At 52.4% G+C, this 12,024-nt stretch overlaps 1 protein-coding gene across 1 annotated transcript; it reads right to left on the reverse strand.

Moving 5' to 3' along the window:
* Nucleotides 1-702: 702 nt before the first annotated feature.
* On the reverse strand, nucleotides 703-9,388 carry DEGS1 (delta 4-desaturase, sphingolipid 1). Its single transcript, XM_019436136.2, has 3 exons — nucleotides 9,191-9,388; nucleotides 3,762-4,504; nucleotides 703-1,208 (listed from the first exon to the last, which is right to left on the reverse strand). Exons 1-3 carry the CDS (start codon nucleotides 9,270-9,272, stop codon nucleotides 1,062-1,064), a joined length of 972 nt encoding a protein of 323 aa, XP_019291681.1. The 5' UTR covers nucleotides 9,273-9,388; the 3' UTR covers nucleotides 703-1,061.
* Nucleotides 9,389-12,024: the final 2,636 nt, after the last annotated feature.

Genomic DNA, 12,024 nt, shown 5'->3' on the forward strand with positions numbered 1-12,024 from the left:
GCTCTGAACGCTGCTCACTGTTCACGCGATGGTTCTGTAAGCAGTAGTTCGGGGACCGGGGATTTTCCCAGGCGGGAGGGCCAGGAGGGGAAAGCAAAGTCCTGTGGGGGTGAGACGAGGTCTGTCAAGCAGGTTTGCTGGCCCTTCGAAGGCCAAGGCTTCTGTTTTCACCCTGAGCGGGGCGGTCATGACGTTAGAGGAATTTTGTCACATCTCACAGCACGGCTACCTGAGGGCTGTGTTGGAGACCTCCTTGACTTTTTGATCCCGCGTATCATCTTTAAATACTGTACCGCATTACACTAAATTCACCCACGTGACCGTCCGGGGACGCAGGGCTGCGAGCCTGACACCCGGGATGCCGGCTGCCGGAAGCCGCTCCCTGCCACCAGATCGCAGCCCGCTTCCGCTGCAGTGAGACGACACGAAACCTCAGCTCAGCTGCTCCTAATTTGAGTCTGTGCGTCTGAAAAAGGAAGTGAAATGTTGGATGTGATTAAACGCAGCAACTTCTTTGGGAACAGGCTACGAGTTTCAGCAGTGTGATGTAAGTTCCGTGTACAATAGGAGAAATTAAAAATTCAGCTTACAGGGAAAGAGGTGTCCGGATCGTTCTTTTTGGAGGGCAGTGACATTCTGAAGTAGACTCACCCCAGCACCGTATTAGATGAGGACAGTCAAGTATGAAAATGTCACAAACGCTACCGTGATTAATAGCTCAGTTTATTAGCTGTTTTAATAAAGTACAACTTGATAGTGAAAATAACATACTAGAAAGAGCTTTTTTTAAAGCTTTTTTATGATATGCTTACAAAACCTCAGACACCAGGGAAAACTTCCCCCACGATGACGCAGCACACACGTCTCCTGTGAGCGCAGCTGAAGGCGGCCAGGCGGGCCGGCTGTTGACAGCCAGGTAAGCTCCTGGTGGCGCGGGGGTCACGTGCAGACACCGTAAGAGGGGCTTCTCAACATCGCGGTCCTGGATGAATAATGCAGAAACGCCACTTTTCAGCTGTGGTGAAGTTTCACAGAGGACCTTCCTTCGGCCGTAGCGACACTTACTCCAGTGCTGCCTGGCCTTTCTGGTGCCTCTTCATTCTCGAGTAGGGACTCACTGTATCATCCATCACAAAGTCGTACAGGACTTTGACCCAGGAGGTGTAGTGAGGGAGGCTGTCGTAGTACTCAGCCGCTATCTTCCTCACCTACGAGAGCAAACACACAGCAACGGGGGTAGTGAGCGCTGCGAGTGCGATCGAACGGGACAGACGGAGGCCCGACACAGACACGGAGAAACCACCAGACCTTCCGCCCTCCGGAAAGCCAACACTTCGGGAAAGGCAGCAGCTTCGGGAATTCTAACACAAGGCAGTTTGCATTTCAACACCAAAATATACTTGACCCTCGAGGACTATGGACTCTTTCCCATCACGCTCTGAACTGTGTATTTTCAATAGGTGAGCTGCGTACGTGAGTTACAGCTCAATAAAATGTTCAAAAGAAACCTCGTCACGCACACTGGTTAACAACGTGCTAGTTACATGCATTGTCACTACTTGGTAAGTACCAGCTATTCGCGGAGGAAGCAGAATGCTCCCTGATACGCACTGGACAGGAAGGGCAGGAGAGGGAAGGCGACCACAGCACCGAGGACGCGGACATGTGTAAGGAGCTAAGGACTAAGACCGCACGCACCGAGCGGGAACCAAGAGGACACTACAGAGCCTTACGTCAAGTGAACCTGAACCGAGCCCAGTGTGCTGGGGGCTATTCAGGAAACTTGTGAGTTCAAGTACCACTGACCCTCGAACAACACGGTGTGAACCGTGCAGGTCCACTTAACACACAGACGTGTTTTCCAGATACACGGTGCAGTCCTGTAAGGTGTGTCTTCTCTTCCTTATGATTTTCTTAACATTTTCCTTTCTCCAGCTTACCTTACTGCAAGGACACAGTACGCAACACTGTAACATACAAAACATGTGTTGACCGACTGTTTACGACTGTTTACGTCATCCGTAAGGCTTCCGGTCAACAGGAGGGCTATTCGCAGTTACATCTGGGAGGAGTCAAAAGTCACATGTGGATTTTCAGCCATGCGGGGAGTTGGCACCCCAACCCCGGTGTTGTTCAAGGATCAACTCTATGGTTAATGTTGAAAAAATGACTTTGTCCAAAGGGCAACCACCTTTATAGCCTCTTTAAAAAGTAAGTAAAGGGGCGCCTGGGTGGCTCCGTCAGTTAAGCGTCCGACTTCGGCTCAGGTCGTGATCTCACAGTTCCTGAGTTCGAGCCCCACCTCGGGCTCTGTGCTGACAGCTCAGAGCCTGGAGCCTGCTTCGGATTCTGTGTCTCCCTCTCTCTCTGTTTCACCACTGCTCACGCTCTCTTTCTCTCTCAAAAATAAATAAACATTAAAAAAAATTTTTTAAAGTAAGTAAAAAGTCCCCTTCCTCAGGGCAGAAGTGAACACAGGCCGCACACTGTCTTCAGGCCTGTACTCGGCCAGAAAGACACAAAGTAGCTGTGCCAGTGTCACATTAAGATGCTTTCAAAGTTGTCTTCAGCTGTGTGGTTTCCATTTTATTTTGAAAAACGTGAAGCTTAGAGAAAAGTTGAGAGAAGAGTAAAACAGACACATGCCCTTTCCCCAGGTCCCCCAAGGGAAACCGTGAGTCTCTCTCTCTGCACAGATTCATACCACGTGATTTGCTTTCTTTGCTGAGCCTTTTGAGAGTAAGTTGCAGACATTCTGTGACAACCTACGCTCACGTTCCACCTCAGTATTCCCCAAGAACAAAGACCTTCTCCCACAAAGCCATGGGAGCCATGTTCACACTCAAGAAAGTGAGTATCCGCACGGTATTAGCTATTACACAGTATAGGTTGAAAGCCTCCCCACGGACCCAAAGTCCTCTGTCTCGATTTTTCCTTCCTCAAGCACAAATCCAGTCCACAATGATTTGTCCCCATTTAGTGTTCATGTGATGTGTGTCTGTCATCAGTCAGCATTTAAAAACCTACAGGGAAATCCAAGCGTGTTCCTTCATGTGCTCCACAAACAACACACGCAAGTCTGACGGGCAGGGAGACAGACAGTCCCTGCCCGCGGGACGTTTGCAGCTCTGGAATGGATCGTTCACAGACCGTGCAGGCCAATTCCATAGGACGTGTGTATTTCCCAACAAGCCAGCACATAAATCTTAGCCGAGCCCATCGATCTGACAGTGATAAAGCAACGTCAGCTCCGGCTCCTTTTACATAGGCAATGCTCGATCTCGGATATACTTTGCAAGCTGGCAGACCCTTAGCTCCTAACCCCCAAGGGCCACCCCCAGACTTAGGGATTCGGAGAGTAAACCCTGTAACACTGGGGGGGCGGACTCGGGATCTCTACTTGTCGTCTGCTTTGATGAGCAACTCAGGTGGACAAAATACATTAGATTCCTTTTAAAACGGGCAAGTTACAGGCACCTGCGTGGCTCAGTCAGTTAAGTGTCTGATTTCGCCTCAAGTCACAATCTCACCATTTGAGTTCGAGCCCTGCGTTGGGCTCTGTGCTGACAGTTCGCAGCCTGGAGCCTGCTTGGGGTTCCGTGTCTCCCTCTCTCTCTGCCCCTCCCCTGCTCATTCTCTCTCTCTTTCTTATAAACATTAAAAAATAATAATAATAATTAAAAAAAATAAAATGGGCAAGGTACAACTGATTTTGGTCATATGACCATCAGAAATTAGAATGTTTCAAATCCTTTACTTACCAGTGGGAGGTTTTTCCCGGGAACGTTGGGGAAGTCATGGTGTTCGTTGTGGTAACCCACGTTGAAGGTGAGTAGATTCAGAGGCCCATAATACGAGTAAGTTTCATGTCCCTTTAAGAACATGTAATGTTCGGCTATAAAATGTCCAGAAATCGGATGCAAACCTAGACCGAGTAAGGATGCTGCCAACATGTAGACTAAAGATCTAATTCCAAAAACGTAGTAAACTATAATGTCGAAAGTGATCTGGATCACAGTATTAATCACTTCCAGGTAAGAAATCGGTTTGGGGTTGATGAACAGAGGTCGAAAAGCATAAAAGAGAGGCTGAAGGATGACCCACACGAACTTTCTGAAAGTGGTACAGAAAAACCAGCCTTCGAAATCGGTGGGAATGTCCACATCGATGCCGTCACCCCCAAGGTAGCGATGATGGTCCATGTGATACCTCTTGAAGGAAACTGAGTATGGAACACCAATGGGAAGATTAGCAAATATTCCGAACCAACGATTCCACAGAGCTCGGTTGTTGCCGAAGGCGCTATTGTGGGAGACCTCATGGATGGCCAGGGTCATGGAGTGGTTAATGCAGCTGCCGAAGGCGTACGCCCAGAACAGGACCCACTTCCAATCCAGGTCCTTCACCAAGTAAAACGCAACCAGCTGAGTGAGAACCATCAGCACTATAATCCAGATCAAGTTGGGATCGGGTTTCATCAAGGACTTTATCTCTGGATACTTCGCTGTGAAGAAAAAACAAACAATCAGGAACTGAGCAGAGTACATAATAGTTCTGTGATTCTAATTAAGCCAACACCGTTAACTTAACCCATGAATTAATTTTTTTCTCCAAATCATTAAATGCCCTCTATTAGAGGGAGGGGTATGTTCTCATAGTAAAGGTACTAAGTACCATGTCGCCACAAATTGAGAATGTATGCAGTAAAAATTAGCCTCAAAATCTAGAGTCTCCATACTAACAGAAAGAAAGTCACACGAGTAAAGATTTCATGGTATCCGATTCCCTTTTCACCCCTAGTAATTCTTTGTATATAAAATTTATAAGTTTTACAAAGTTGTGATCATAGTCTGAGAAATCTATCCTAGTGTCTGACAGAATGTATTATGTACTTATGACAATGCATGTATATACTTATATATAAAATGCATATGCAATCTATTTGCACATATAAATACTATATTACAGACAGTATGTACTGAGATTTCATAATTTCCTTTACAGTGACTAAATCACTTCTGGTTGCCAGTTTTAACTTCTACCCACTTCCCTATTTGTAGACATTTAGATTTCTAATATTTTTGCCAGCGTAGGCTTCTTACAGTCATCAGGATAATACAGAAAGGACTCTGCTGATTTACAATGCCACTTTCCTAAGGGCTCATTTCTGTGTTATAACTGCTAATTTGTTGGGTTCTTATTCTCTCTGTTGAGCACATGCACAAATATCCAAGCAGGAGGAAAAAGACCAATAGCAAAAACTCTGCATCTCAGCACGTGTCCCCCAAGGGCAAATGCTGACTCTTCTCTGGTCTCACGGCCTGCCTGTGGAGGGAAGCCCAGGCATGATGAACCTTTGGTTTTATGTGCTGCTGAGTAGGTTTGACCCAGGACGGCATAAGAACAAAAGACCTTTTACTTTTTTTTTTTTTCTTAATATTTATTTTTGAGAGAGAGAGAGAGAGAGAGAGACGGAGCATGAGCGGGGGAGGTGCAGAGAGAGAGAGAGAGAGAGGGAGACACAGAATCCGAAGCAGGCTCCAGGCTCCAAGCTGTCAGCACAGAGCCAGACGTGGGGCTCGAACCCACGAACCATAAGATTGTGACCTGAGCCGAAGTCGGGACGCTTAACCGACAGAGCCCTCCAGGCGCCCCAAAGGCCCTTTCTCTGGAGACGGGTCACTCAGAATATTTTTGAAAAGATACGGAAGGGAAAAGTGCAGCTTCACCCTCTTTTCCCTACATGTGACATGACGAACTCAACCAAAGCTTAAACTACAAGGCAGGAAGCAATTTCATCCAGTTTTATATATGAGACATGGGGGTGGCGCTAACCCCCGGTGAGTAACTCCCACTTCTCTCTCTCCACTCCCTCTAATCTTTGTTGATTTAGTTCATTTCATCAAATGTTAATCAGGTTGTAGGCAAGAGACCAAAAAAAGTAACCCTACAGGCCTAGACGTGAATTAGTTTAAAACCAATTTTCCTCATATGAATGAAGAGTTGTTCAGTCATTCGTTAAAATAGGAGCATTTGGGGAGCAATTTCCACCACAGGAGAACAACTGTTCAGTTAATTGGTGGATAAGCAGTAACTCACTGGTAGCAAAATATGTACTTCTGTCTAGACAGAGCTCCAGTATTTTCACCTTATATAAGGATTCAATGGACACGTCTGCCACAGCATAGAAGGCGATACGCATTTTATAGTATTCTAAAATCAGGAGGGGCACGTGGGGGGCTCAGTCATTTAGGCCTCTGACTCTTGATTTCAGCTCAGGTCATGACCTCCTGACAACACCCCACCCCACCCCACGTCCCCAGTCCCATGTCCCTGCTCTGCGCTGACAGGGCAGAGCCTGCTTGGAATTCTCCCTCTCTTCCTGCCCCTCCCCTGCTCACGCTCTCTAACCGAACATTTAAAATAAAAGATAAAATGATGAAACTCCTATGCATTGTTCTCCAGGACAAATCAAGTTGTCCCAAGCGATTCTGTACCAAATTCTTGAAAAGCTTATTTTAGTCTGTAAAGTCTATGCTATGATGGTACCAATATGAGTAAACAGGGAAAGAGCTTTCTCAACAAATGGTGCTGCGACAGCTGATTATCCACATGCAAAAGGATGGAGTTGGACCCCTTCCTCACACCATACACAAAAATTACCTCAAAACAGATCACAGACCTCAATATAGGAAAACTATAAAATTCTTACAAGAACACAGAAGGAAATCTTCATAACCTTAGATGGCTTAGATACTATAACCAAAAACATAAGCAACAAAAGTAAAAAACTGATAAACTGCACTAGCATCCAAAAACGTTGGTGTTGCAAAGGATACCATCAAGAAAGCGAACCCACAGAATGGGAGGAAATGTTTGCAAATCACCTACCTCATAAGTGACTTGAACCTAGAATGCAGGATGAACTCTTAAAGCTCTTACCATTCGTTACCCAATTTAAAATGGGCAGAGAGTCCGAACAGAGTTTTCCCCAAAGCAGATATACAAATGGCCAACAAGCACACAAAAGGTGCTGAACATTATTAGTCACTATGAAGCCAAAATGAGCTACCATTTCACATGTGCTAGAAGGGCTATGTCGAAAGTCAGGCAATGACAAGGATGTGAAGAAACTGGAACCCACGCGCGTTGCTGGGGACCATGTCAAATAGCACAGCTGGTTTGGAAGGGTCTGGCCCTCTCCTCGAAATGCTAAACACAGAGCTACCAATGACCTGGCAATTCCACTCCTGGCTAGCTACCCAAGAGGAATGAAAACACATCCATCTGATAACTTGCCTGTGAGTGTTCACCGCAGCATTATTCGTCGGTGTCAAAAGGTGAAAACAGCCCCACAGTCTACCAGCTGGGGAACGCACAAGCGAAACGTGGACCATCCATCCATACAATGGAGTACTACTTGGCCGCTAAAAGGAATAAAATGCTGACATGCTACAATATGGATGAACGTTAGGCTAAGGGAAAGAGGCCAGCCACAAGAGACCAAGGACTGCATGAATTCGCTTATAAGAAATGTCCAGAAGAGGTAAATCTGGAGAGACAGAAAGTAGATCAGGGGTTGCCCAGAGCTGAGGAGTGAGGGAGACTGATGAACACAGGCGCTGCTTTTCTCCGCCCAAAACACAACACTTTCACACACATGTCTTGTCATTTAAGTGTTACCTTTCCTGAGGTTATTCCCATCTCCGCTCCTGAAATGGGACATTGAGCAGTATTTGCACCTATGCTGAAGATTATATTTTCATGGAGACACTTATCAATGACATTTGTCACTCTCCAAGTGAAATGGTTCAGTGATGTTAAGTATGTGGGAAAAGGCTCATTGCCGAGATAAGCATCAGTAAGCACCTTTCCACTTCCTTGATTTTCTGAATATTAAATAGATGGCTAACTTCCAGTATTGAGGCGTTGGGTTTTTACAAGGTGGATACCAGCTTATTCTTGTGTAGCACGTTGATAAGTCATCAGTAAAAAGTATCATTATGCTATCTCTTCGTCTAAGTGATTTGCATCATATTTGCTTTAATTAAAAAGCACACATCCAAGGGCACCCGGTGGCTCAGTCGGCTAAGCATCAGACTCTTGGTTGCCGCTCAGGTCACGATCTCAGTTCGTTAAGCTGGAGTCCCAAGTCCAGTCCCCAGCGGGGCTCTGCCTGGACAGCCTGGATCCTACTTGGGAGTCTCTCCTTCCCTCTCTGCCCCTCCCCCACTCGTGCTCGCTCTCTCTTTCATAATAAATAAAAAAAAAAAAAAGAAAGAAAACACGCAACCGTATAGGTTCAAGCTACCACTTTACTGATTCGATCTTTTTTAATGCATTTTAAGTGGACCTACTAACTCTTGTTTGCAAACAAGCGTGAAACTTCTAACTTTAGACACCCCAGCAAAAAAAGCTTGCTCTCCCTTTTCACTGGGCAAATTGGTGCTGAGACAAAAAATAAAAACCAGTTAAGTACTACTCCTATTGCACTCAGCACCCATCAGTTTTCTGATTTTTTCCAAGAAGTTAAAAGCACCCGCCTTGGAGGCAACGTGACCGCGATCAGAACTCCCCCTGGAACGGCTCACTCGCCCTTTACCTACTCCTCATCTTTAACATGGGGTAACAGCCACCTCGTTATTGCGAGGCCCTACCCCGGGGCACGTCTGTGGCCCACGCAGCACGCTGCCCGGGCCCAGCATCTGGGGCCTCCGGGGAGGGGGGCCCTGCAGACCGCGAGAAGCCTCCATCCGCGGGGCCGAGCGGGGCCTAGCTCGCCGGCGGGGAAGGGCCCCGAGTCTGCGGCGGGGACCAGCTGGCCCTCCTCCGAGCGTCCGTCCTCCCCGCGCCCCCGCTCCGGACTACGCCCTGCTCCGCGCACGCCCGCGGCAGCGCCCCGGGGGCCGTGGGGGAGGGTCTCCGAGCCGCCGAACCGCCCGCCGGGGCCGCTCCACGCCCGTGCCGCCACCGGGGCCGCAGCCGGGCCTCCCCGCGCCGACCGCCGGGACCCCTCCCTCCCCGCCCCCCGCCGCCGGGGCCGCTCCACATCGGAACCCCCTCCCCCGCAGGGACCCCTCCCTCCGGGCCCTTAACGGGCCACGGGCGCCGGGGAGCGCAGGCCGAGCGCAGAGCGCGCCCCGGCGGCGGGAGGCCGCGCGCACATAACGGGGCGCGGGCCGGGCCTCACCCAGGATCTCCTGGCGCCGGCTGGCGTGGGGCTGGTCAGTGTAGACCCACTCGAAATCCTCTCGCGCGACGCGGTTCCCCATGGCGGCGGCTGGCGGGCCCCGCTCCGGCTCTCGCTTCCGGCCCGGCTCCCGTGAGGCGGCTGCGGCGGCGGCTCCCGGCTCTTGTCAGCCGGCGGCGGGCGGAGCGGCGGAGACAGAGGCCGGGGCGGGGCCCCGCGGTCCTCCCTCTGGCCCCGCCCCCGTCGGCCTCGCCCCGTCGGCCCCATTGGTCCCGCCCTTTTGGCTCCGCCCCAACGGCCCCGCCTGCTCCGTTGGCCCCGCCCCGCCGCCTCCCGGCTGCCTACGCGGAAGGCGGGCTCTCCCGCCGCCCGGTGGCGCCACGGCGCGAGACCTCGGGTGAGCTGTGCCGCGCGGGCGCTCGGCGGCGCCTGTCGGCCCCTGCGGGAAGCGGGGCCCGCAGGAGAACGCGGGTGCGCGGCCGCTGGGGGCCGACGAGACGAGAAGCCGCCGCCGGCAAGGAGAGGGAAGGGACGAGGACCTGCCTGCCCCCGCCGTCCAGCCTCCGCCGTCGGGGCCGGTCGCCGCCACGGCCTGTCCTGGGAGGGACGGCGGTCACACAGCCCGTTCCCACCTCTCCTGTCGAGAAGAAACTTGGGCTGAAACTGCAGAAAGGAAGATGACGTTCAAAAAAAAACACGATTTAACCCCGCGTCCCGTCTGTCAGAGAGGAGCTCAGAGCTGCGCGGCCTGCAGCCTCGGCGAGGAGTGGGCGGGCTTGGGGTGAGGGTCCCCTCCCCGTGCCAGGTGGTCCCCTCCCCGTGTCAGGAGGTCCCCTGGCTGGTGGGGACCGGGGGTTCCAAGCCGACGGCTGACGGTCCCCTCCCCATGTCAGATGGTCCCCTGGCTGGTGGGGATGGGGGGTTCCAAGCTGACAGCTGACAGTCCCCTCCCCATGTCAGATGGTCCTCTGGCTGGTGGGGACCGGGGGTTCCAAGCTGACGGCTGACGGTCCCCTCCCCATGTCAGATGGTCCCCTGGCTGGTGGGGATGGGGGGTTCCAAGCCGACGGCTGACGGTCCCCTCCCCGTGTCAGATGGTCCCCTCCCTGTGCCAGGAGGTCCCCTCCCCATGTCAGGAGGTCCCCTGGCTGGTGGGGACCGGGGGTTCCAAGCCGACGGCTGACGGTCCCCTCCCTGTGCCAGGTGGTCCCCTCCCTGTGTCCGGTGGTCCCCTCCCCGTGTCAGGAGGTCCCCTGGCTGGTGGGGATGGGGGGTTCCAAGCTGACGGCTGACGGTCCCCTCCCGGTGTCAGATGGTCCCTTCCCTGTGCCAGGAGGTCCCCTCCCCGTGTCAGGAGGTCCCCTGGCTGGTGGGGACCAGGGGTTCCAAGCCGACGGCTGACGGTCCCCTCCCTGTACCAGGTGGTCCCCTCCCCATGTCAGATGGTCCCCTGGCTGGTGGGGACCAGGGGTTCCAAGCTGACGGCTGACGGTCCCCTCTCCATGTCAGATGGTCCCCTCCCTATGCCAGGAGGTCCCCTCCCCATGTCAGATGGTCCCCTCCCCATGCCAGGTGGTCCCCTGGCTGGTGGGGATGGGGGTCCCAGGTCGACGGGCTGAAGGTCACCTTCTGGGAGAGGCCGAGACCGCAGTTGGGTTGGGTGTTAACGTCTCGGTTTGCCGACTGGGACTCGGCCCGAGTGAGTCCGTTTGGGGCCTTGTCTCCTTCCGAACAACTGCCCCCTCTTCTGACCCGCCCCTCGGCCTGCCTCAGGACGCCAGAAATGGGAGGCCTGGGCGCCACTCCCCGCTTGCGCTCTGCAGGCCCGGCAGCGTGTGCTGACGCCCCGCGGTCGCGACTTGAGGCTCACGCCTTTTAAGTGGCTCCTCGTCTTCGCTCCTCTCCTGGCGTTCCAGTCGCGGGGGGCCGATTCGCCCGGTGGTCAGCGCTGCGCACAGGCCTCCCCGCAGCTTCTGAGAGAGTCCAGCCGGCTGGCGAGACCGCGGTGGTCCCGCTCAGGGTGGCCCCGGCGTCTGGAGTGCGCTTCAGAGCCACGGCCCCCGAGACCCGAACCAACCGAAATCGAGCCGGAGAAAGACCGTGTTGAGAGAGTGACCTTTCTACGTGAAGTGGCTCGTTCGGTGATTTCAGGAGGCTGAGTTTCAGCTTCGGCAGAAACGTTAATACGGTGGTGGTGGCCGCAGCACGGACGCCCCCTTGTGCAACCAAGATAGGATCAAGGCCTGTCCTGCCATCGGAAACAACTCTGTCCTTGCAGAGATGCCTGCCACTGGTAAGATCTGGTTTAGATAATCATGAGAACGTGGGGGTGCGAACGTGCTGTGACTTGTGTAGGTGTTTGTGTCTAACTGGGCGAGTGCAGTTATCATTGGAGAAAGGTAAAAGCAAGGCACTGGGTGCTGTGGCCATGAAGATCGGACTCTACGAGTGAGTTCTAAGAGGGAGGGGGAATGCGTTGGAAATAGAAGAGAAATTGGTCACGGGGAGGACCAGCCATCTCTAGCATCGTGGACAGACTGGAGTTTTTGATGGCAAAGCCAGCAGTCTGAAAGGTCGCCCCACTGAGCAATGGCCTGGGAGACACAGACGTAGGTGTTACCTTTCCGGGCCATGCCAGAATAAAGGACAAGAGACACGAGAGAGGGTTTTATGTTTAAGTATGACGTCTTGATCTGGCATCTGGGGAAGAAGCAGTCTCCATCGATGACGTCAGCGGCTTCCCTTCCTTGCCGGTTTGTTTCAGAGGTCTCCAGTGTCTGCACAGGACCAGATGGCAGGTGGAGCCTTCTTTTGCGGTGGGATGTGTGCCCAAG

The sequence above is a fragment of the Panthera pardus genome, unplaced genomic scaffold, assembly GCF_024362965.1.
Source record: "Panthera pardus isolate Hobbes unplaced genomic scaffold, ASM2436296v1 HiC_scaffold_21, whole genome shotgun sequence".
Taxonomy (NCBI): Eukaryota; Metazoa; Chordata; class Mammalia; order Carnivora; family Felidae; genus Panthera; species Panthera pardus.